At 38.2% G+C, this 27,253-nt stretch overlaps 1 protein-coding gene across 2 annotated transcripts in view; it reads left to right on the top strand.

Moving 5' to 3' along the window:
- Positions 1–19,078, top strand: part of FOCAD (focadhesin) — a 312,065-nt gene extending 292,987 nt beyond the window's left edge. For both annotated transcript variants that reach the window (XM_025433196.3, XM_025433197.3), the window contains exons 40-44: positions 3,318–3,495; positions 5,540–5,637; positions 14,331–14,582; positions 16,630–16,705; positions 18,692–19,078. In XM_025433196.3, the coding sequence (XP_025288981.1) occupies positions 3,318–3,495; positions 5,540–5,637; positions 14,331–14,582; positions 16,630–16,705; positions 18,692–18,765 (678 nt within the window). In that variant the 3' untranslated portion in view covers positions 18,766–19,078. The remainder of the gene's footprint in view (positions 1–3,317; positions 3,496–5,539; positions 5,638–14,330; positions 14,583–16,629; positions 16,706–18,691) is intronic.
- The last annotated feature ends 8,175 nt before the right edge of the window (positions 19,079–27,253 follow it).

The following is a 27,253-nucleotide window of genomic DNA, read 5'->3' on the forward strand; positions in this document are numbered from 1 at the left end:
GCTGTGGGATCTCATGTTCAGTCTAATGGTATGGATGGGTAGATGGGTAAACAACTTTTTAACCTAGTTCAACTTTGTCAAGAACATTTTAGTGTCACCTATGGGCAAATGTAAGTACAGGATAACATCTTCAATACAAAATCCATAAGAATGGGAATATTCTGGCTAAAGAACTTTCTGGTGCATGGAAGACATAAATAAGTAGTTTTGTTCTTAAATTTATTTTATTTCACCTGGTACTTATCCTTTTGTAAAGAAGAAAGTTGGCAATTTGAAAAACACTGTTAGCCCAGACACAAGATAATTAACAAGTACTCCTTATACCGATGCCCAACGGCTGAATAACATACCAGTTAAGTTACACATTTAGCTAGTATAATAGATGTCTTATTAGATTGCACATAAACACTGAATGATTTTTTTAAATTAATTTTTATTTATTTATGATAGTCACAGAGAAAGAGAGAGAGAGAGAGAGAGAGAGAGAGAGAGGCAGGACATAGGCAGAGGGAGAAGCAGGCTCCATGCACCGGGAGCCCGACGTGGGACTCGAGTCTCCAGGATCGCGCCCTGGGCCAAAGGCAGGCGCCAAACCGCTGCGCCACCCAGGGATCCCCTGAATGATTTTTTTTTTTTTACTATAAGTATATCCCAATGGACATACTTATACACATGTCAACCCTACATACCATGTAATAGCAGGGGTCTAGAGAACTATGAGCCCTCACCGGGCCAGTGGACCTCTTACCATTTATTTCACCTGATGATAGGTTTGCCTCTTCACTTCAATCCTTGAATTTCTGCATCATGTAGCAGTGATTTTCAAAATATGGTCCCTGAACCAGCCTGGTGACTGGTTAGAAATGAAAATTCTGGAGTCCCACAAGGTCTGCTGAGTCAGAGGTGGGGCTCAGGAATCTGTCTTTTAACAGTCAGCGCAGGTGATTGTGTTGCATCCTGAGGTTTGAGAACCCTTGGTGTAGTATTGGAATATCAGGATTTTGGAGAGGAGTTTGATTTAAGCTAAGACGAGCAGTATGAGGAAATGCTTAAGAGAATAGACTAGGCACCCTCACTGCTGGGGTTTGAAATCCAGCTCTGTAATTTACTAGCATTGTAACCTTGAATACATTTCATAATCTCTGCCTTAGTTTCCTTGTCTATAAAAGGGAGATATTAGCACTTACTTCCCAGAGTTGTTTTGAGAGTTAACAATGACTTAATCCATGTCAACTTCTTGGAGAAGTACCTGATATAAGGCTAGTACTCAGTAATTATTTACTGTCATAGTTATCACATTCATGTAGTATATCCTATCATTATTATATTTATGTAATATAGTTTGAAGTAATGCATATAATTTACTTCATGGCATGTAGAGCTGAAGGTTGCTGTGTTACTCACCAGGGTTCTTAAAATACCAGTCAGAGCATTTTCACTAGAACTCACTGAATAGTGTTCTCCTGTCCTCAAAAGAATTAGTGTGTTTTACTGAGGTCAGTGTTTTCTATTCATTTTTGGAAAGAATAAAGAGCTCAGACTCCCTGGGTTCCCGTTCTTACCTCTGCCACCTCAAGCCATGTGACCATAAGCAAGTTACTTAACCTCTGTGCTTCCAATGATCATCTATAAAGGAAGAATGGTGGTAGTCAGCTGCATAAGGTGGTGTGAAAATTCAGTGGCTATACAGTACTTCCCAAACTTTTTGGTCTCAGGACTACTTTAGTGTTTTAAAAAATGTTGAAGATTCAAAGGACTTTAATTTAAATGAGTCATATCTTTCAATATTTACCATATTAGAAATTAAAACTAGGAAGTTAAAAAATATTTACTTAATAGTAATAGTAATAAAAACCCATTGCATCTTTACATAAATAGGAAAAAATTTTGAAAACAAAATCATAAGAAAAGTGGCATTGTTTCACATTTTTGCAACTTTCTAATGTCTGGCTTAACGGAAATCTCTAATACTGGATTCTCATAGCTTCAATCTGTTGTGATGTTATTTTGGTAAAGTATGTGGGGAAGATCTAGCCTTATAAATACATGTTGGTGGAAATGTGAAGAATGTGTTAATAGTTTCAGATAATTATGGATATCTTTTTTTTTTTTTTTTTTTTGATGTTGCAACAGAACTCAACAAATGGTGTTTTCCTCAGGGTAGGGACAGCATGCGGAGTCTGAATCCATATGAATAAACTTCACATAGTCTGTTATATTAAAATCCATTGGTCCAGCTTGCACTCTGGGTATGATATTACAAAAGCATTTGGAAAATACTGAATCACTGAGTTTTGAAAATCTTCTAAATGTTGATGCATTTCAGTATACAATATCAAAATATCACATTTGTTAAAATCATCAGAAGAGTCTTTCATGTATTGGGAAGCTGCCAACTCTTGGTAGCAAATACAAATTTTCCAAAAGTCGAATTTTCACTTGAAAGCTTAGATTTTATCATTGGCAACAAATACTGTCAAGTATTTCCTTGAAGTGACAGTCTCACTTTCTTCCATTTAAAAAAAAAAAAAAAAAAGTCTGTCAAATACTCCATTTGAATAACCATAGTTTATCCATCAATCATCAAGTAAATGGTGTTCCATAAAAAGTGGCTATTTCAGTTCACAGCCCGAACATATGAGTGTTTTTCCTCAAAACAACTGTAAATACTTGGGTATGCCACAGAAATTCCTCATGCATACTTGCTGTTTTGTCATCCATGCTATTTAAAAAGATTTGTACTAAGGGCAAAGGTTTAATGTAACTAATAATTTTTATTGTTTACAAGGGCATTTTAAATAAAAGTCCTTTCTTAAAAAAAATTGCAAGTGGCCATGAAAAATACAGTGACTATTACTATAGTTTTGGTGCAATTGTGCATATAGTTTGACCTCACAGACCCTCTAAAAGGGTCTTGGGGTCCCTCAGAGGTCTGTGTACCGCACTTTGTGAACTGCCAAATTAATATATGTTAAGTGCTTAGAATGGTGCTTGGCACATAAGTGCTGTGTTTTTTAGTTATCATCATCATTATCATTATTTGTGTATTTGTGTAAAATATCATCACCAATTAACCCCTAAAGTCACTGATGGGTTTTAGGAGAAAACAAGAGGTGACATTAGAACCCTCAATCTGTATGTACATTTTAAAATAGAGCACCCAGGCAGATAGGTCACGTGCTGCAGGAAATGAACAGTTTTAGCATTTGGAATAATAATCAAGTTTCAACTCACCCTTTCTGTTTTGCCCTTGCCCCGAGGTTTGATAATAACTTCAGCTAATTTAATAGTAACTGAACAATTGGCTTTTTTTGCAGAGCAGCATAGAAAAGGCTGCCTTTGTCAGACTGTACTTGGTCTCTCAAGGACGATTCCCCTTGATGAGCTTGATGGATATCCTCAGTGTTGCTGTTGAGCACAAGGAAAGAGACACACTAGCTTGGATGGTACTGCACAGCCTCTACCAGGCACGGATTGTGAGCCATGCTAACACAGGTAAGGCCAGCCTGGGGCCAACAGCAGGAACAGAAAGTCAGCCTACCATCCCTTTTGAGCTATAGTTGTTTCCTCAACTTAAAAACGAGGTTGGTGGGCAGCCCCAGTAGCCTAGTGGTTTAGCGCCGCCTTCAGCCAGGGGTGTGATCCTCGAGACTGAGGATCGAATCCCACGTCAGGCTCCCTGCATGGAGCCTGCTTCTCCCTCTGCCTGTGTCTCTGCCTCTGTGTGTGTGTGTGTGTGTGTGTGTGTGTGTGTGTGTGTCTCATGAATAAATAAATAAAATCTTAAAAAAAAAAAAAAAAAAAAAACGAGGTTGGTGCCTCTTGACCCAGGAGGACTTTCGTTACCCTAAAGGAGGGGCAACCTTAAATGAAATAACCAGTTCCACTCCAGCTCCTGACCTCCACCCTGGAGATGAGGATGAATACTGTTGGTAAATTTGGTATTGTCTTTGGCTCTCCAGGCCCCCAAGGATATAAATAAGTATGTCAGGTTGATTTCTGCCTGCTTTCATTTCCCAAACAGGATGTCAATCGATTCTGCGATGTCAGGGAAATGACTTTTGGGTGGTTATTTAACAAGCAGATAAAATGAAGAAAACAGCGACAATAAAATTAACTTGTTATTCTATAGGGGAACTTCTCAGGGGTGAAAGGAATAAAATTGGGCACCCTAACTACAACCTCAAGCCACAAGCTGTAAGCCTGAAGCTCTGCTAATGAATCAGACGATGGAACTTTTAGAGTTTTGTAGACTGTGGGCCACCTGGTGGCTCAGTTGGTTAAGCATCAGCCTTCGGCTCAGGTCATGATCTCAGGGTCGTGCGATCAAGCCTCACATCTGACTCCCTACTCAACGGACAGCCTGCTTCTCCCTCTCCATCTGCTGCTTCCCCTGCATGTGCCCTCTCTGTCTCTCTGTCAAATAAAAAATAAAATATTAAAAAAATAAAATAACCATAGACCTTTACACTCTAAGAATAATGAGCTCTCCCATTTCTCCTACCATGCCTTTGGTCACGTTGCTTATAGTCTACGTTCAGTTCCACATGGCACCTGGCTCCAATAGAGCAGGTATGGCAGGGAAGCCCTAGTGACCCTAGGCAAGTTACTTATATTTCTGTATTTTTTGTATTTCCCTCATCTCTTGTATCTTTAGGTTTTGAGAGAAAACTGGGAGACATAATTTTAATACTCTTTTTTGAGACTAGATTGGAAATTTTGATTGATTCTCCTCTTTAGCAACTGAGATAGTTGTCTCATCTCTGCATTATTGCCTGCTTCATGAAAAATGAACCTGTGATGAAAAACTGGGTTTTTTACTCTAAATCAAAAGTGCATTTATCGGGGAGAAATCTAGTAGATGCTCCCAAGGAAGCAAGATACAGGAAGCAAACAAATAAATTTGATGCTGCCTTTGGTTCTAACTAGCTGGCCTTCCAGTTTGGTTCCCATTTTCCTCTTACTCACTAAAATTTGACAACCTTCCCAAGTAAGCATTACCATGCTGGGAATCCTCATTTTAAAAAAATAATAAAAAAGGAAAAATCAATATTGATGCTGATGTTTTTTCTCCAGTTATTGTATAATGACTGGTTTTTATATTTTTCTTTTTATGTCTTTGGGGTAGGTTTTCTCTGTGATTTTGGCATAGAATGGGAATATTTAAGTAAAGGAAGACCATTAAAAAACCTGATTATCCACGATTCAACATTGCTGGCTAGTTGGCCTGCCAGATTTCTCCTAGTGAGTTGAATGTTGAGAGAGAAACACCAATAAGTGCATTTTATCACTAATAGGTGCATAGTTTTGAAGAATAAATTACCTTTTGAAAATTAAGATAAAAATACAGTCATCTAATGTGAATAATGTCAACTCTGCACTGCAAAATCACAAGTCTCAGGTATTGCAAGAGGATTTGAAACTGTTTTTGTGAAATTCTCACGAGGTGTTCTGTTTTATTTATGGTGGCTAATACTGAACGGTTTTACATTTCATAGGAAAACCATGGTCCAGTAAGAAAATACCCTTTTTGTTTCAGGTGTGTTAAAGAGAATGGAATGGCTCTTGGAACTGATGGGTTATATCAGAAATATTGCATACCACTCGACATCTATTCCGAACGTGGCTCTTGATGAGGTACAATCTAGAGGAGTCATTTGTGGCTCCCTTAAAATGTAAAACTTACTTTTGCTCTCCCAAAAGACAAAAAAGTTGCTGTGTCCTTTTTTCTTTTTCCCCTCCCTCTCCCCTTTTACTTTTGGGAAATGCTGGTTGTAACTCTGATGTCACAAGGAATGATCTTGCCTGGCTCTTGGAGAGATATCCAGGGCTGCCCTTAGAAAAATATTTTCAACAGAGTAGGTTCCTCAGTGGGCAGCATGCAAAGGACCCAGGGTTCTATATACTTGGGGTTGACTCCACAAAGGAGGGTCGGGTACAGGACTCTGGTGTTTGCATTGGCCCAGAGAATGTCCTCAAACATCTGATTTGAAGAGGTTCCTTCATGCAAGTAATCTGTGTTTGTACCAATACTTCTGTTCATGAGAGGAGTAAAATGATATATGACCAAAAAAGGTTAACAGCCACTTATTTGGGTAAATTAAAATAGAGAAAGGTTGATAAATAAAAGAAGGATAGCACATTCCCACTCTTCTTCTTTTCTTGACTTCCCTGCCCACTATGCCTTTTATAATAGTAGAATTTTTTCTACAGGCATGTTTCACAGGTATCTTGTTTACTGTAAATGGAATTTGGATAGCCTGGTATGTTGTTTGGAATTCTGATCAGTTTTCCTAAAGAGTTGTATATAGTTTTGAAATTTTAATTCGTGAAATTATGAATTTTAAGAAATGAAGAAGTACTTTTTAAACTTTTTTTAACTAGCAGAATCTGTTGTCATTTTCTTCTGATCTCCTATATTTTTGTTGACTTTGTTTTTTTAAAAAAATCTTTTAAAACTTAGAAAATACAGATAAGCAGAAGGAAGTATAATTTCAGTCACAGTAATCCAACAATTCATTGTTACTACCATTTCCATAAGAGTGTAGATTAGTCTAAACTCTAAATGGATGGATCATAGACAGATTATTTAAAATGTCTAAGGAGATATATAGGCTGAGAAGATGGCTGAATAGGAAAACCCCAAGCTCACCTCACCTCATGGATACAACTAGATAACACTCACATCAGGGTAAATAACCCAGAAAATGACCCGAAGGCTGGTGGAACAAACTTCTCAACTAAACGTACAGAAGAGGCCACATTGAAGAGGGTCGGAAGGGTGGAGATGCAGTGGTTAGCTAAACAGACTATGGGTGTGGAGAAAGGGAGAAGGCTGTCACACCCGGGAGCCCACATGGGGAAGATGAATCCCCATAACATTTGCCTTTGAAAACTAGAGGGGATGAAGTTTTGTGAGTTCTTAACAACCAGCAGGTTGGATTGTGGGTGAGCCTGGCTAGTGAGAGGAAACTGAGTCCCTGTCCTTAAAGAGACAGCACAAGAAATAGCCAAAACAGCAATTTGAAAAAATATATAGGGGTATAGGGAGGAAGTTATTTACTTAATCAGAGCCTGTCCCAGATAGATATTCACAAGGAGACTCTTCCAAGAACAAAGGAGCTGGTAGGTGCTATTTCTCTTCTCTCCCCCCCAGCATAAACACCTGGCCACCTGCAGCCACCTGCAGGAACCAGTCTGGCACCCACATTTGCTACCTAATTTGTTTACACTACACCCCACCTCCCCACCTCAGCTCTGAGGATTTGTCCACTCCAGCTGGGTTTGCCTCAGTCCCTGTGCTGTGGATCCCTACCCACAGAACACCTGCTCAGACTTCACTAACCACATACCTTGTGGGGCTTCAGCAGAGGTGGTAGTGGCAGGTAGCCTTTTGTGAAGAACTGGCACACATCTGGCTAAAACTGTGTCCCCTGCCCACCCACTCTTTGCGGATCCACACGGACTGGCCCTATGGTAGTGGTGGGTCTCCTTTCACAGAAAATCTTAGTGCACCTTAGTAAAACTGAATGCCCTACCCCTGCATGCTTTGCAGATAGACCCAACCACTGTGGTCCCAGAGGCAGCAGCCCTGGTGTACAGACCTTTTGGGCTCTGCACATCTCATGCCCAAGCTTGTTACAGATCCACCTCCTCCAATATGCTCTTGGCCAAAGTCCATTCAAACTGATCCACAAGCCTGGAAGTGTGCAAGTAGCCCTGACAGGGACGAGTACCCCTCCAAAGTGATTCCTGTCCTGGGGAGAGAGAAAGATGAGCGCACACACTGGTCAGATTGTGGCCCCAGTAATGGGCTGGGGACAGACAATTCATCTGATTGCAGGCCTGCCCACTAATGAAAGAGCTTCTCAGGGGACAACACATGGCAAGTGCTCTGCAGTTTGATGCCACTGTATCTCTGGCCTGACTCAACTCAAGGCAGCACCAGACTGGCCCACTAACACCACAGAGACTAATTACTGCCCACAACAGGTGAATAGAGACTCGTTGCAGATGACTAGACTGAAGGAAAAAGCAGTCAAATGACAACAACAGAGTGTAGGAGACACCTCTGAAGCTGCAGGTTCCAGTAAACAGGACAGTACTCTGCAGAGCACTATAGTACCTCTTCTTCATAAGGCCACTGCTTTCAAGAGCAGCAGACATGGCTGACTTTCCTAACACATGGAAACAGACACAGAGTTAAATAAAATGAGAAAACAGAGGAATATGTCCCAGATGAAAGAACAAGACAAAACCACAGCAAGAGTCCTAAGCAAAATGGAGATAAATAATATGCCTGATAGAGAATTTAAAGTAATGAATACCAAGATACTTACTGGACTTTAGAAAAGAGTAGAGGACACCAGTGACACCCTTAACAAAGAAATATGAAGAATCAGTCACAGATGAAAAATAATAAATGAAATAAAAAATACACTAGATGGAATAAATAGAAGACTAGAGGAAGCAGAAGAATGAATCAGCAACCTGGAGGATGAAGTAATGGAAAAAAATCAAACTGAGTAGGAGAGAGAAAAAAATTATGCAAAATAAGAAAGAACATACTTAGGAAACCCAGCCACTCCATCAGAATAACATTTGCATTATAGAGATCCCAGAAAAAGAAGAAAAAATGGGCAGAAACTTTATTTAAAGAAATAATAACTGAAAACTTCTGGAATCTGGAGAAGGAAACAGAAATCCAGATACAGGAGGCACAAAGATCTCCCAACAAAATCAGTCCAAGGAGGTACACACCAAGACATATAGAATCAAAATGGCAAAAAGTAGTGATAAAGAGAATTTTAGGAACAGCAAGTGAAAAGAAGACCGTTAAATACAAGGGAAACCCCAGATGGCTATCAGCAGATTTTTCAGCAGAAACTTTGCAGATCAGAAGGGAGTAAGTGGCATGATATATTCAAAGTGCTGAAAGGGAAAAACCAGTAAGGCTATCATTTAGGATAGAAGGAGAGAGAGTTTCCCAGACAAACAAAAGTTGAAGGACCTCATGACCAGTAAACCAACCCTATGAAAAACATTAAAGGGGACTCTTTGAGTGGAAAGGAAGGACCATAAGTAAGATTAAGAAAATCAGGAAGCATAACAGCAGTAAAAGTAAGTATATCCATAAAAACTAGTCAGAGGACTCACAAAATAATAGGATGTAAGATATGAAACCATATACCCAAAACATGGCAGGGAGAGGAGTAAAGAATGTGTTCAAACTTAAGTGACTGTTCACTTAATAGAGACTGCTATATGCACTAGATGTTATATACGAATCTAATGGTAACCACAAATTAAAACCCACCAATAGATATGCAAAAAGTAAAGAGAAAGGATTCTAAATATATCACTAAAGAAAGCCAACTTATGGTAAGACAAGAGACCAACAGAAGAAGGGAGCAGAGAACTACAGAAACAACCAACAAATGGCAATAAATACATCCCTATCAGTAATTATTTTGAATGTGAATGAATTAAATGCTCCCATCAAAAGACAAAGAGTGACAGAAAGGATAAAAAAAGAAGACCCATTTATATGCTGCCTACAACAGACTCATTTCAGACATAAAGACACTAATAGATTGAAAGTGAGGGGATAGGGAAACATTTATCATGTAAATGCAGTTGAAAAGACAGCTGGGGAAATGATACATATACTGGATGATACTTATACTGGATGAAATAGACTTTAAAAGAAAGACTGTAACAAGAGACAAAGAAGGACACTATATAATTATAAAGGGGACAATCCAACAAGAAGATATTTCTGCACCCAACATGGGAATACTCAAATACATAAAACAGTTAATAATAAACATAAAGGAAATAATCTATAGTAATTCAATTAAAATAAGGGACTTTAACATCACCCCACTTAGCATCGATGGACAGATCATCCAAACAGAAAATCAACAAGGAAACAGAAGATTTGAATGATACACTGGACCAGATGTATTTAACAGATATATTCAGAATACTCTATCGTAAAACAGCAGAATACACATTCTTTTCAAGTGCACAAGGAATATTCTCAAGAATAGGTCACAAAACAAGGTGACAAAAAAAGTCTCAATAAATACAAAAAAAATTGAAGTCATGCCATGCATCTTTTCTAACCACAACACTATGAAACTAGAAACATCCAGGAAGTTTATAGGCCTACCCCAAGAAGAATCTCAAATAAACAACCTAACCTTACACCTAAAGGAGTTAGAAAAAGAACAACAAAATCCCAAACCAGTAGAAGGGAGGAGGAAATAATAAAGATTAGAGTAGAAATACATGATAGAGAAACTTTAACAATAGAACAGTTCAGTGAAAACAGGAGCTGTTTCTTTGAAAAAAATCAACAAAATTTGATAAACCTTTAGCCAGACTCATCCAAAAAAAAAAAAAAGGAAACTCAAAATCACAAATGAAAGAGGAGAAATAACCAACACCACAAAAATACAAAGGATTATAAGAGAATGTTATGAAAAATTATATGCCAGCATATTGGACAACCTAGAAGAAATGGATAAAGTCCTAGAAACATATAATTTCCCAAAACTGAATGAGGAATAAACAAAATTTTAACAGACCGATGACCGCCATGAAATTGAATCAGTAATCAAAAAATTCCCAACAAACAAAAGTCCAGGACCAGATGGCTTCACAGGTGAATTCTACCAAACATCTGAAGAAGACTTAATACCTTTTCTTCTCAAACTTTTTCAAAAATAGAAGAGGACAGAAAACTTTCAAATTCATTCTGTGAGATGAGCATTATCCTGATACCAAAACCAGACAAGAGATACCACAAAAAGAGACTACAGGCCAATCTTTTTGATAAACATCCTCAACAGAAATATTAGCAAACCAAATCAAATAATACATTAAAGAAATAATTCATCACAATTAAGTAGGATTTATTCCTGGGGTGCAAGGGTGTCAATACTTGCAAATCAAGCAACGTGATACATGACATCAGTAAGAAAAACTATAAAAACCATGACCCTTTCAATAGATGCAGAAAAAATATTTCACAAAATACAACACCCATTCATGATTAAAAATAAAAACTCTTATTAAAATGGATTTAGAGGGAACATACTTAGATACAATAAAGCCACATGTAAAAAACCCACAGCTAACATCATACTCAGTGGGGGAAAATTGAGAACTTTTTACCTACGGTGAGGAACAAGACAAGGATGACCACTCTCACCACTTTTATTCAACATAGTACTGGAAGTCCTAGCCACAGCAGTCAGACAACAAAAAGAAATAAAAGGCATCCACATTGCTAAGGAAGAAGTAAAGCTTAAACTCTTTGCAGATGACATGATACTGTATATAGAAAACCTGAAATGCTCCACCAAAAAGCTGTTAGAACTGATAAATGAATTCAGTAAAGCTGCAGGATACAAAATTAGTGTACAGAAATCTGTTGCATTTCTATACACTAATAATGAAGTAGCGGAAAGAGGAGTTAAGAAACAAGTCCCATTGCAATTGCACCAAAGATAATAAAATACCTAGGAATAAACTAAACCTAGGAGATGAAAGACTTATACACTGAAAACTATAAAACATTGATGAAAGAAAACGAAAACAACACAAAGAAATGAAAGGCAGTCCATGCTCATGGATTGGATAAACAAATATTGTTAAAATGTCTATGCTAACCAAAGCAGTCTACTGATTCAATGCAATCCTTTTCATAATACCAACAGCAGGGGCACCAGGGTGGCTCAGTGGTTGAGTGTCTGCCTTTGGCTCAGGGCGTGATCCATCCCACATCGGGCTCCTCGCATGGAGCCTGCTTCTCCCTCTGCCTATGTCTCTGCCTCCCTCTGTATGTCTCTCATGAATAAATAAAATCTTTAAAAAATAATACCAACAGCAGTTTTTACAAAACTAGAACAAACAATCCTCAAATTTGTTTGGAACCACAAAAGACCCTGAATAGCCAAAGCAAAATCAAAACTGGAAGTATCACAATTTCAGACTTGAAGTTATGTTACAAAGCTGTAATTACAAAACAGTATGGTACTGGCATGAAAATAGACACATAGATCAATGGAACAGAATAGAAACTCCAACATAAACCCACAATCATAGGTCAATTAATCTGCAACAAAGGAGGCAAGAATATGCAATGGGAAAAAGACTCTTCAACAAATGGTGTTGGAAAAACTGGACAGCAACATGCAAAAGAATGAAAATGGGGATCCCTGGGTGGTGCAGCGGTTTGGCGCCTGCCTTTGGCCCAGGGCACGGTCCTGGAGACCCGGGATCGAATCCCACGTCGGGCTCCCGGTGCATGGAGCCTGCTTCTCCCTCTGCCTGTGTCTCTGCCTCTCTCTCTCTCTCTCTCACTGTGTGCCTATCATAAATAAATAAAAGTTTAAAAAAAAAATTAAAAAAAAAAAAAAGAATGAAAATGGTCTGCTTTCTTACACCAAACACAAAATCTCAAAAATGAATTAAGGACCTAAATGTGAGACCTGAAACCATTAAAATCCTACAAGAAAGCACAAGCAGTAATTTCTCTCATGTCAGCCTAGCATCATCTTTCTAGATATGTCTCCTGAGTCAGGGGAAACAAAAGCAGAAATAAACTATTGATTGGGACGACATCAAAATAAAAAGCTTCTGCACAACAAAGGAAACAAGCAAAATTGATGGACAACCTACTGAATGGGAGAACATATTTGTAAATGTCATATCTGATAAAAAGGTTAGTGTCCAGAATATATAAAGAACTTCTACAATTCAACACCAAAAAAAAAAAAAATCCAATAAAAAATGAGCAGAAAACATGAAATGACATTTCTCCAAAGAAGACCCAGATGATCAACAGACACATAAAAAGATTCTCAATATCACTCATCATCATGAAAATATAGATCAAACCCACAGTGTGATATCACCTCATACCTGCCAGAATGGCTAAAATAAAAACTCAAGAAACAACAAATGTTGGTGAGGATGTGAAGAAAAAGGAACCCTCATGAACTGTTGGCAGGAATGCAAGCTGGTGCAGCTGCTGTGGAGAATGGTATGGAGTATCCTCAAAAAATTAAAAATAGAACCACCCTAATTGTATCACTGGGTATTTCCCCAAAGATTTACAAAAACACTAATTTGAAGGGATATATGCACTCCTATGTATATAGCAGCATTATCAACAATAGTCAAAGTATGGAAGCAACCTGGGTATCCATTGATAGATGAATGGAGAAAGAAGTGAGATACACACACACACACACACGAGAATATTATTCAGCCATAAAAAGAATGAAATCTTTGCAGGAACATGGATGTAGCTAGAAAAGATAATGCTAAGCAAAATAAGTCAGTCAGAGAAAGACAAATACCATATGATTCCACTCATATGTGGAATTTAAGAAACAAAACAAACAAAAGGGAATAAAGGAGACAGACCAAAACCAAAACAAACCAAAAAACAAAACCAGACTCGTAATTGTAGACAACAAACCAGATGGCTACCATAGGGGTGGTGGGTGGGGGAATGGGCGAGATAGGTGAAGGGAATTATATTGATGAGCAAATGGGTAATATATGGAATTGTTGAATCACTATATTATATACCCTAAACTAATATTACAGTGGAATTAAATTTTTTTTTAATTCTTGGAATTATAGATATAGGTCAGGATCCAGACTTCGGTGAGTCTATGACTGAACATACTGAAAAAATGGTTTTAAAAAATGCCTAATGATTTGTTGTGACTGACTCACTTATTCCAAGAAAGCTTGTTTTTAGTTTGTCTTAATGTTTACATTTCAGCATCAATGGAACAAAACCAAGTGTTTGCCACTCAAATATTTAGATTAAATAATGAGAATAGAAAAATAAAATGTATGTAGGGAGTCATTTGTTAATGTTCAAAATAGAAACAGACTATCAGACCTCTTTTTAAAAATCCGTTTTGGCCACCTAACAACAAATCTTAATATCCCTTTCTATATCACTCCTAATGAATTCTTTTATCTTTTTGGAAACACCAAAGCAGAGGCATATTTGGATCTCAGTATTATTAGGAATTAAATAATGTTTCTCCTGTATTATTAGAGCAATAATAATGAAACTGTTGGGCCTTCTGTCTTACAAAAGAGGATCCCTGAAACCTTCTGAAGCCGTAAAACATTAATTCATTAAAAGCATGGAAATAGAGTTTGTTGTTCAGTGTGGCTCCTCTTCTGGGACAAAGGGGAAGATGACATTGCATCATCATGATAGAAGCTATGTGTATGAACTTGGTTTGCTCTGAATTGTTAAAACACATGACCTAACTCTATTTCCTTTGTAGGCTTTGGACTTCTTGTTGCTGGTATTTGCAACTGCAGTGGTTACGTGGGCGGACCACGGTGCCCCTCTCCTCCTTGGCCTCAGTGCTAGTTGGTTGCCATGGCATCAGGAAAATGGCCCAGCTGGGTCAGCTTCAAGCTTCCTTGGCAGGAGCCCAATGCACAGGGTCGCTCTTCAGGAGGCTCTCACTCTCCTTCCCAGTAGCATGCCTCTTCTGCTGCAAAAAGAGCCATGGAAGGAACAGACCCAGAAGGTGAGGTGAGCAGCCACCTGCCTGCCAGGGAAGGTGGCCATCTTCTCTTGAGCAATTTCTGCTTTAGAATTGAGGTTGGGAGTTAAGCGCAACTGGAATTACCCCACAGGTTTTCATCCTCAGCCCCGAATCTTAGCCAGATACAAAACCTCAGAGAGTGAGGCTCACTGCTGGCCAAAAAACAATGGTGGCAACAGTGGGAAATTGCTTATGGTAGGAGGTGAGGCAGAGAAGAGCTTATACTTGCCTTAGCTTATACTTGAAGACACATGTGTTCTTGATCATGAGGAGGAAAGAGTAAGTGAGGCTCTGGGTGCTCAGAACGTCATAGTAAGGACAGACAGGCAAGTTCAAGGCTGCAGGATTGCATGACAAGAAGGATACAGTGGTGGTGAGCAAGGCTGGGAATGATCCATCATGCCTGGGAGTTAGGTTGGGGAGGTGGGCATCTGGAGCATCCACATTCTCATAGCACAATGAAGGTTCTGCATAGCTCATTCCATCCTATAGCCACGTTGCTGATCCTGGGGCCCGTCCTGCTCCTGGCATGTGCTAGATGACACTGGGAAATTTGTAAAGGTCATTATCCTAGCCCTTAGCAAAATCCAGACCATAGGAAGCACCTTTTGGTTTTTAATGTCGAGTGTCCCCGGGCTCCTGGCTGTTGTGCGGAGCCTATGAAAACACTGTGCTTTCTGTACTTCTCATTCCATGGCTCTGAATTGCCTTTAATACAGTTGAGTGAAAGATTTTTTTGAATCCCATTCAATGAAAACTGGATTTTTTTTTAATGAGGTTGAAAGCTTAAAGCTAACTTTTTGTGGCTTACTGTTAAAATCTGAACATTAGTCCTTAAAAATATTTCTGAACCATGGACTCACAGGTTAGCCACGCACAACTCCACTAAGCATCTCCATTCAAATGCCTTTGTTTTCTTAAATATTCATATCATCCAAATTTTGTGTTTTCTGTTTCATTTTAAATCAAAGTAAGTTCCAATGTGGTATCCCCTTATGTTTTTTCTGATCTGGGACACCGTGATCACTTTGGACTGCAGTGTAGACATCCTACACCTATTATGTATTTGTAGTTCTTGATTTATTTACATAACAGTAGGATATTATAAAACAAAACTGGGAAAAGAAAAATTTTTTTAAATTTACTCAAAATAGAGAATTAGGAGTATTTTCTATCTTACTCTTTCTTCAAGCCAGTTTCTGTGTCCAAAGTTAAAATACCTAGTATCTATGACTAATGTATGTGTTTTTTTAGTGAGTAGAGATTGGCAACATTTAGACATGAATGAAATTACCCTCTATCTAATTCAGAAACAATTTTGGCTGTACCCTTGGAGATCAAACAGTCAAACTCATGAGTAGTCTGAGTTTCTACCTCATTTATAGGATTTATTTGCAGTTAACACACTTGGCTTTACCTAGTAAATTATTTTATGCCTTTCCCTTGCATTTCAACTTCCTGTTTCAATTCCATTTGGGCAGAAATTGTCCTCATCTACAGAATATCTTATTTTAGAAACAAGGGCTTATGATGTCAGACATAAGTAAATCCCCTATTTACTACCCACCCCACGAGCCTGGGCCTAGTTGTATGCAGAATCAGGCAGCAGGATGCAAAGAAGAAGTGCGAGGCTCTGCAGTCAGATGTACTGAGGTTGAAATCTGGACTCTGCCATTCATTGGGAGTGGACTTGGGCAAGGTGCTCAGTTAACCTCTCTGATGCTCTCAGTGATGAGAGAGAAAGTTTGTGGCACACAGGAGATTCCCTGGGCCCATATCTACCTCACTGTTAAAATCTATAGCAGATCTCAGGGCATTTAGCCAGGAAATGAGTTTTAACTTTGCTGGGTCATTGGACTAAATGGAAGCTCTGTCCAACTTCCTTGTCTCTTAGGCCTGGTCCTCTTCTCATCTCTAGTCTGCCAGCCTTGCACAGATATGCATAAATGCAGGCCCAAGCTCCTGACTGCTTTCTTATTAATAGTGGGACCGTGTTCACTGACACTGCTCTTCCTTTTCATCTTCCTAGTTCATTGACTGGCTCTTCAGCATCATGGAAAGCCCTAAAGAAGTCCTCTCAGCAAAATCCAGGGATCTTTTAAAAGGTATTACTTCCATACTACATGCCCAATATAGGTGAAAGCCATCCATGATTGTCTTTGCTACAGAAACAGCATTCTAGTGTATATTGGCTCCTGAAAGGGCTCATCTGAATTCAGTCTAGAGAAGTAATCTAGAGCTGTCATCATGTGGCATTTTGAAGTAGAATGTGGATTTAAGAAGAGTTCTATGCCTTTAAATTTAACTTTTATTTAAATAGCTTTTAAATGTTTAATTATGATGGCAACCTATTACTTTAATTAAGGTTTAGAAAATTCAGGAAGGAGCAGAGAGGAATCCAGAGTCCCCTTGCCCTTGCCCAATGGCAATTTTTATATTTTTTCCCTAAGAAATTTTGGCCTCCTCTGCATATAAGCATTGTTTTAATGTATTTATAATTATTAAGCAACTGAAAAAATACACAGAGACACTTTGAGCACTGCCTTTATTTAAAATTTATTTTTAAAGCATTTTAACCTATTCCTATATTGCCTTCATTAATAGTATTTGTAATAGCTGCATAGTATTTTGCCAAGGGAATTGGACATTACCCATGCTTTTAGGCATTTAAGTACTTTTTGTATTTTTTTACACTTCTTTGTTGATTTGTTGAACTGTAAGAACCACAAGCATAAATATATGAAAATTAGGTACATTATTTTACTCAAATCTGGAAGTCTTTCTGTGAAAATTAGGTACATTATTTTACTCAAATCTGAGAAGCCTTTTGGGCATTGGTTCTGTGGCCTGAGACAGCTTGTACTGTCATCTGTCTCTCAGGATGTGGGGATCTGGTTCAACCAATGGCTGCTGTTGCAGTGGCCCCTAACATGCTATAAGATATTGCCCTGGAAAGATACTACACTTGGGAAAATCACCTGCTGCCCTGCACTTATGATAATTTAGCTGGCCAGCCTAGAGTCTTAGTATGACCATATTTTAATCTAAGTATGGTATACTTTGTTGGTTGCCAAACAAGTAAGAATTGATCTGATCCTTTTTCTTACCCCCAGCATACTCAAAGGGCATGTATAGGTAGGTAAGTGGATTGAGATCAAACACAGAACTTCACTGAGCATAGGGACAGTAGTCTGACATGTTTACTTGATCTGTCCCTAGAGACTTGCTAGGATTTCCTTCATTTGTTAGCCTCAGGGAGTTTGAACTCATTTTTTATGGCCATGGGTCTATAATACCAGTGGTTGCTCCAAACATACACTGTTTTAGGTCATGAAAGTAGGAAACAACTTGATACTGATGAAGAAAATTTGGGTCAAGGAGGTACATGTTCACTTAAGGGCTTATTAGAGTCTAACTGGCTTACCTACATTTCCTCACTATTACATTTTAAATAACATCTCAATATATTTATATTAATATCCTAAAATAAGATCTATAATAAGTGACCCAGAGGAATTACACAGAACTGCCCTACTTTAAATTGATCCCTGCGGGACCTGTGAAGAATAAGAAAAGGTATGGACTTGTGGGCACATAGTCAAATGCAGATTAGCACAGCCATGCCTGCTCCATTGAGCATGTGAACCTAACTTCATCACAGGATCAGGTTTTTATTTTGTTTATCTTTTAACTAAACATCTAATGGAAAAAGTCCTATTCATGTAGAAAAGTCCAAAAATCATACGTAGCTTTCTTATAAAGGGAAGGAATATAACCTATTTAACCATCACTCAGTTGAAGGAAAAAAAAAAACAGCATCCCAGAAGTCAATTGTTGTTATACTCTGTAGAATCTCCTGTTAACTGTTTGAAGAATAATCTAACAACATGAAAACACCCTTTCTCCTAGATTTTATTAATAGTTTCTACTATTAAAATTCTGCCTAAGGCTTGATGGGAATTCTTAGTCTTGATGATGGGCCAAGGAAGAAAAAGCCAAGCTCTGTTCTGACACATTTTCGATCTAAATGACCTCTTCAAATGCAGTTTCACTAGATGGAACAGTGTATTTTACTTGTTTTGTTCCCTTAGCCACCCTGTTGTCCTTAAGAGTCCTCCCAGAGTTTAAGAAGAAAGCTGTATGGACCAGAGCATATGGTTGGTGAAGGTTTGTGATAGCAGCAGCCTCAGCTGGATGAGGACAACCATAGAAATGGAAGAAGTTTTTCAGAGCTCACATCTGGGATTGCCGAGACAGGATGCAGAGAGTTAAGTGGCAGGAAAACAGGTGGATACAATAACTGGCAGCTTGACATGTGCCTGCAGAGAGAAGGGGTGTTGCTTCGGTGCCCAGGCAGTGGAGACTGAAAGAACTTGAATTATTTTTTATTTGGCTGGAGTTTAATCTGAAGATTTTCTTTGTGACAATTTGACTCCATTATCTCTTCCCCATAAATTCTAGTAAAATAATCTTGTGAATTTTGTGCACGATACTTATTTGTTTTAAGGCACGGGGGTTTGCTAGCAAAACCAAATGGTTGTGGTAACAGTGGCATCATGATCGATTTCCCATGAATTCTCTAGAGGATATTCATTGACTCAGTGTTTTCTTATTCTTATAGATAAAACACAGTCTTGGAATGGCTGCCTGCATTGAATAATAAGCATGGTGTGTGTATTGAACATTAGCTGTATCAGATTCATTAGTGGTGGCTAGAATTTTCCTATGCTTGGGACTCTTGAATATAATTGAAAGTACCCAATTCAAAAAAGCTTCAACCAAGGAAGAGGATATTAGCTTACAAACCAAGAAGTTCAAGAGTAGATCTGATTAGTCAGCTGAGTCAAACAATGCCATTTCTATTGGCATTTCTTATTTCATTTCTATAGATGGGATCACCCCACATAAGTTGGTAAGATGGCTACCAGAAAACTCAAAGGGGAGGAAAGGTGTCTTTGCTCATGGGTATGTCAGAAGCAATATGGAGAGGACTCTGGTTCTGCTTGGGTCACACTGAACAACTAAATCTGGGCCTTGGGAGTTGGGGTACTCTAACTCACCAGGCCTGGGTCATATGTGAACTGGGTTTCCTTGAGGAGAAAGATGGATGGAATGCTGGGCAAATATCTCCTTGAAAGAACAATGTGTTTTGTAAGTACACATCTCTATCTTAAGCAGGGTGATCAGTGGCCTAATAACAAATAAATGAAGTAATGTGACAGTGTCCTCAAGGATAGATTTTACTCAAGGGCTTGAGAATCAGCCAGCATTTGATCTGTTTCCTACTTATTTTTCCTTCATGCAGGCATTAATCAGGGTTGGCTTTAACCAATATGAATGTACTGATGGGTACGTATATGGGTATCCATATATATATACATGGATATATATATCTATATATAGATATATATATACCTGGGGGAAAAAGTTGTGCCACTGGAGTAATATGCCCTGTGTCTACAATGCCATGGTAATGCCTAGTACTTAAAAGCACTATAGAACCTTACTATTATTCCTGTGTGACATGTACATTCATATTGTCACCAAGTGAACCTACTTCCCACTTAGGTTAAAAATAGCTCTACTAATTCTGTTTTCCAAATATATGAATTGACAAATATATAATGCCAGGGTTTAAATACTTGTGATTCACTGTGTAATTCATATTCTGTTCTTTCTTTTGCTGAACTTCATTATGGCACTAGATGCTTACAGAAAAGGGGAAGGAAAGGCAAGCTTTCAGGTAGTATTCACCTGCAATGCCAACATTTTTTTAAAAAAGATTTATTTATTCATGAGAGACACACACAGGCAGAGGGAGAAGCAGGCTCCATGCAGGGAGCCCGACGTGGGACTCGATTCTGGGACTCCAGGATCATGCCCTAGGCTGAAGGCAGGCAATAAATCGCTGAGCCACCCAGGGATCCCGCCAACACATCTTATTATTACTTCCTTAGAGGCCAGGCCAGAGGGGAATGAATTTGAAAGAAGCTGAAACTGTTACGTTAGAAGCCACCTTCTCTTTCCTTCCCACTGCATACACTTCCTTTTACTTCCTACCAATTAGGGATTGAAATTCATCTAACATTTATTGTTAGGTGTCCAGACTGTAAGTTCACTAAAATTTTCACTTCTATTATTTCATTTCTACAAGACTGGGAAGAAGCATTTTCTATTTTAATATGGAGAAAATACATCAAATAAGAGGCAGGGCTACCAAGACCCTAAAACCCCAGATTCAGTGCTCTTTTTACTGCATCTGGGCATTAGGGCTCACTCTAAGATGAAAACTCCTATTAAGGATGAAGCCTCATTCATACTGAATACAGATTGCTGTCATCAGAGAAAAGAAATAACCCTGAAGCATAGGGAACATAGTCAATAATATTGAAATAACTGTGGTGGCAGTGACTACACTTACTGTGGTGCACATTGCATAATGTATAGAATTGACAAACATCTCTATTGTACATCTGAAACGAATATAATAATGTTGTACATCGACAAAAAAATTAGAAAAGGACAGTACCTCATGTTAAAAAGCTGCTGGAACTGGAAAGTTTAGGAGTTGTAGTATAAAGGAACAGGTCTTGGGTTGAAGGACTTTAAATTCCTGGGCCAGCTTGCAAAAGTGGCTAGCAATCAATCAAGAAGGGGGAAGTGGGCACTGAAGAGTGTGTCTGCACTTCCGCCGAGTTTGGCAGGCAGAGCTTGCTAGTGCTGGAGGAAGGAATGAAGCATTAGCTCAGTGTTCTAAACCCAGCCTGCCCTTTTCTCCTCAATCTAGTTTCTTTTCATGCAAACTTTGTCCCTGCTCCTGCCTCTGACAAGAAAACAGAAGAGTACAAAAACGAGGAAATAAAATATATCTGTATCCTTTCTTCCTAGCCCTGGCCCCATGCCTGTTTTTGATTTTGGCAGTCTTGAGCTTAAGATATGTAGGATTTTCCTGTTCATGGTAACATCTAAAGAATCAAAAATGTAAGATTCTAGGAGCACCCAGGTGGCTCAGTTGGTTAAGCGACCAACTCTTGATTTTGGCTCAGGTCATGATCTCTGGGTAATGAGATCCAGCCCCATGCCAGGCTCTGCGCTGGGCTTTCAGCCCTGAGATTTTCTCTCTCCCCCTTTCCCTCTACCCCTCCCTGTTTGCTCGCTTGCTTGCTCTCTCAAAAATTCTTAATTTGAAAACCTAAAGTTTCTTAAATCCAAACATTCTAAGATATAGGTCACTGGAATAATATTCTCTTGGTTACCTGTATGACCTCAGGTCAGAATGAACTTATTCCCTCAGGAGGGCTCACCTGATTCTCTAGAAACCAGAAGTCTCTGCCTTTTTAGAACAAATATTCCAGACTATGTATAGAAATGCTTCCTTCACAAGTCATCTTCGGTTGGATTTTGAAATCACAAGTTGCCAAGACAAAGAGCGTGCTGGGATATAGTCACAAATGAATTGTGTGGGGTTAAAGCCAATAAGGCATCTCAGAACACTGACTCTTGATTTGAAAAGTGCATTTAGAACAGGTAGATTCTAAATTCAGGTTGGGATCCATGCAGGTGCCTCAAATTCTTTGTATTTTATCATGTAGTGACTCCACTATATGTAGTTACTCCACTATAGTAACTAACTATAACCTTTTATGAGGCTAATCGTCAGAAGTTCTCCAAAATGATTTTAATCAAAGATAGTGATACTATATTTATAAAAGGAATAAGACTTAGGGACTCAACTACCATCTTGAAAGAACTTAGTAACTTTGAAAATAAGCAGTTTTAAACTTTTGGTAAACATTTTCATAAATTACTGTTTGAGAAGGGCAATCAGATCCTTTGGTTAGGAGGATGGGGTCTTCACTGAAGCCAGGCTGTAGGCTAGGCCTTCGGTGAGTCTGTATCTCTGCCCCACCAAGCCTATTGCTAGCTGCAGGCATTTCGGATGGAACCAGGGGACAGATGTTGCTGGAACAATGCACATGCTTCATCTCACCACCGCAGAAAAAGACGTCAAGGTGTCATCTTCATGTATAAACGTGTATCATCATTGCTCTGGTCCTGGATGAGGTAATATACTTTCATATTTTCTGGAAGGAAACACTTTATTCTGATCTTAAACTCTAAAGTCTCCTCTTTTTAAGTGTGTGATGTCTGTAGTAATTATGAAGTTGTGTGTGTGCATGTAATGTGGTAAATCTTCATAAACAGTATGGTATTCTGTAAAACTGTCACTTAGATTGTCTGATTCTTGTCAAACATAAGGAACCTGTGAAATAATTTCTAGCTAAACTATTGGATATGAAACTAAGAACGACAGAGAGGACTCCCTGACTTTGGTTTTATTTCCTGGATAAAAGGAATAACTTCCCTCACAAAGTAGTTTTGAGGATAAAAGAATACAAAAATATGCTTCATAAATTCTAAAACGTAATAGAAATGTTACCACTTTTATGTTTCACTGAAAATAGCTCTAATGGTTGACAATGTGAAGTGTTGGGACTTGGGAAGATAATGGAAAGTTAAATTGTTCTCCTTAAAACATTCTAAAAGCAAGTAGCGCAGTAAGAAAGGGTACTTAATAGAAGTTTAAAAAAAAAAAAAAAACTTTTTGTGTCTTCTAACCATGAAGTGCCCTGACAGTAATCAAATAGAATTGAAACATCACCTGATTAACCTGATAGATTTCTTTTTAAAAACATGTCTTTTTCTCGATCTACTGTCAGTAATCAATAAAGTCAGAGCCGCACAAACAATTCTGTGTGGACAGTGTGCCACCCTCTGAGGCTCTGGGGTACAAAGTGAACAAGGCATGACATTCCTGCCTTCGTGGAACTTATATTCAGAAAATAGAAATCTGTAAACTCATCATATATATTTTTTCCATCATATAATTTTTAAGCATCAAGGCAACATGTCACAAATTTCCTACTTCTGTATAGCTCTTTGTCACTTAAAAAGGTTTAATTTACCATCCTGCATTTGTTCTTTACAACAATGTTGGGCAGTTAAGGAGAAGAACTCAGGGAGCCATTCGCTTAATAAACATTGGAACTGGATTTCAGATCAAACCCACTGTTCTTACTCCCAGGTCATGTTTCTCTCTCACAGGACCATGTGGCTCAGCTGAATAACCACAAAGTAAGGACACAGTGGATATCTACATTTATTTGATGAATTAAGGCATGTTCTTACTAGTTGTTTTTCATATGGAATCAACAGTTACCTTTAAGAGGAGATTTTAAACTCTAGCTACCCTTAGCAAAGATAAACTAATTCCTGTTGAACATCTATGAAGACTAAACGTAAAATAAATGCCATAATCTCAGTTCTAAAAACAGAACTATATTGTATGATGGCTTTTATGTAAGTTCTTATTAACAGTTTTCTGTCCAAGACTGAAATACTTTAGACTCACACTATAGTGTGCAAGAGGTGCATGTGAGGAGCCTGGGAAAATGCAGGTTCTTGGGTTCCAGTGGAACCCATGAATCTGTGTCCTAGGTGGCACCCTGATAGTTCTATGATTGTTGCTCCATGGAATATACTTTGAAAAAGGACCCTGGAACACAGCACCATATCAAAGTTAACATAGCAAGTAGACATGGAAGTAGAAAGTAAAAATTACCTGAACAAGGGAAAACATTATGTTTACAAAGGAAAAATAAATGAGAAGATGATGTTGAGGGAAAAGGAGATGATTTTTAGCATATATTCATTTTAAATCACTTTACTACTTCAGCATCATAAAATGTAACTGTTTTCTTTGTTCATAAATAAATATAAGATTCTTTGCAGAAACATTTTGGATATTCATGTTATAGCTACGCTTTTTTTTTTTTTTTTTTCATTTTTTGAGAAAGTGAGCGAGTGAGAGCATAAGCCGGGGGAGAGGCAGAGAGAGAGGGAGAAGCAGACTCCACTGAGCAGCCCAATGCAGGACTCGATCCCAGAACCCTGGGATCATGACCTGAGCTGAAGGCAGGCGCTTAACTGACTGAGCCACCCAGTTGCCCCTCTGCATCATATTTTGAAAGAAATACAAATTCTTATAGGTGACAACTTGCTTAAGGTAGGCAGAATAAGGTATACTAAAAATAGCTTCTTTTAGGGACTTCAGTGAGATGTACATTCTTTAGTAACAAATGTGTTTAAAGGAAGCCTGTGGGCACCCCCAGTGGCTCAGCGGTTTAGCGCCGCCTTCAGCCCAGGGCCTGATCCTGGAGATCTGGGATCCAGTACCACGTCGGGCTCCCTGCAGGGAACCTGCTTCTCCCTCTGCCTGTGTCTCTGCCTCTCTCTCTCTCTCTCTCTCTTGTGTTTGTGTGTGTGTGTATCTCACGAATGGATGAATAAAATCTTAAAAAAAAAAAAAAAAAAGGAAGCCTGTTACAGTTTTATAATTTTGTTCCTACACTGTGCCCGGCACCCTACAACATAAGTGTTTCCTGAATGAACGCAAACAGGTATGCAGCAATGAAGAATCCTCTCATCCTAACATTAACCTATTTATTGACCAAAAATGTAAGACCAGGATAAGCGCAATTTTTGAAAAGCATACTGGAGGAAAATAAAATGCATTAATATAGAATGGATACTTTTGGAAGAAGTAGTTACTGCTTTTCAACTACTTTGATAAAAAGCCCAAGCATTTTGATAATACTGCAGTATCTGTTGTATTTTTTTTAGGTAGACTTTCGCTGAGTAATAAGTTCTTCAAAGAAATTTTCATTCAGGGCAGTTTTTACCCCCCATCACTCCACCCTCTTTTTTTTTAAGAGGCAGGGGCAGTGGAAGAGGGAGAGAGAAACTTAAGCAGGCTCCATACCCAGAATGGAGCCTGATCTCACAACTGCAAGATCATGACCTGAACTGAAATCAAGAGCTGGATGCTTAACCAACTGTGCCACCCAGGTGCCCCAGGAAAGATCATTTTAAAAGTTATGCTTTCTGTTTTTAAAATATCTAATAGTTTGCCAATTTCACCTATATTTTTAGATTTGAGAAACTAAAGCTGTGACAATATTGAACAAAATAAAATTGAGATTTGATGGACAGTTAAAATAGCCAAAGAAATCAACTTTGCAATATGGGTAATATCCAATTAACTAGGTAGATGTTTATCGTCTAGTTTTTTTAATCGGGGAGCATGAACTTGAGTGGAAGAGAAAGTCCATCCTTATTTCCACCAACCTCTAATGAAATTATGAATACAGCAGCCAACCACAATAATGTTAACCGTTGTGACTGTCACCAAAGGAATCAGAGATCTTTGTTACAATTGTTGCAGAGACCTGAAATTACTGTCAATCCATCATTATAAACTGGTTCTTTTTAGTCTTCAAGTAGGCTGGTTAAGGTAATTTGGCTTAAAAAATAAAGTATTTAATAATAAAATTTTAATTTCTTATAATGACCCAATACGATATCATTTAATTCTTACTCTGCCACATTAGTGATTCTAGATGCGTAGAGTACTTTAGCAATCTAAATAGCTGTATTTATTGAGAGGAAGCTTGGCTGAGTCACACCTAAAGTTTGCAAAGGGATTCTGTTCTAAAGTTTTCAGTATTTTTTTTTAAATTTAGAAGTAAAATAAGCAAGTTTAAAAACAAAATGTATGGCAGCCCGGGTGGTTCAGTGGTTTAGCACCACCTTCGGCCTAGGGCCTGATCCTAGAGACCACATTGGGCTCCCTGCATGGAGCCTGCTTCTCCTTTGCCTGTGTCTCTGCCTCTCTCTCTCTCATGAATAAATAAATAAAATCTTAAAAAAAATAAAAACAAAATATAGCTTTTTAGGAAGACTGATTTATTTTTAAAACTTGTGTTTGAGGGGGAGGGGCAGAGAGAGACAAGAAGACACCCTCCCCTCCCCCCACTGAGCAGAGAGCCTGACTCGCAGCTTGAACTCACAACCCTAGACCACAACCTGAGCCAAAACCAAGAATCAGATACTTAACTGACTGAACCACCTAGGTGCCCCAAAATGTAGCTTTTTAAAAGGGTAATTTTAATATTTAAAATTCTAGAAAGGATATTAAATTTATAAAGATGCCAATTATCTTTATTAATAATCATTTCTCTTACCAATTTTTTTATAACTACATTTTTGCTACCTGGTATTTACATCATAAAATATTTAGTACCCTTTTTACATAGTTACTAGATAATATTCTAGAGTTCTTTCAAGAAAAGTGAATTATATACCAATGGTACAGAAATGATGGTATTAGTCAATTATTCACATACATTTTAGTTGTTCAAAGAAAAGTTTTCAAAACTAAGTGATGACTTAAGACATAGATTAGTGATAATTCAGTAATAATCTGAAACATCACAAATTTAATTGTCTTGCCTCCTTTAAAATAATTTATTATAGTTTTTTACCTTTTGTCTCTGTGTAAGGTAAGTATATGGCCCGATTGTTTTCTCTCCAGAAAAGGAATATGGGATGTTATTTATTTACCAAAGATCTAGTCTGTCTTCATCAGGGCTCCTCTTTTAAGGCATCGGAGTACAAATAACTTGTGTAGTATCAAGAATACTCTTTCAGGGTTTGGAAAATATATCATTTTCTAAGTGTGTCTAATGTAAGATGGTTGGGAACTCCAAAATGAAAAGAAATAGATATAAATAAATATAATTCAAGCTAACAAC

The sequence above is a fragment of the Canis lupus genome, chromosome 11 (assembly GCF_003254725.2).
Source record: "Canis lupus dingo isolate Sandy chromosome 11, ASM325472v2, whole genome shotgun sequence".
NCBI classification, from domain to species: Eukaryota; Metazoa; Chordata; class Mammalia; order Carnivora; family Canidae; genus Canis; species Canis lupus.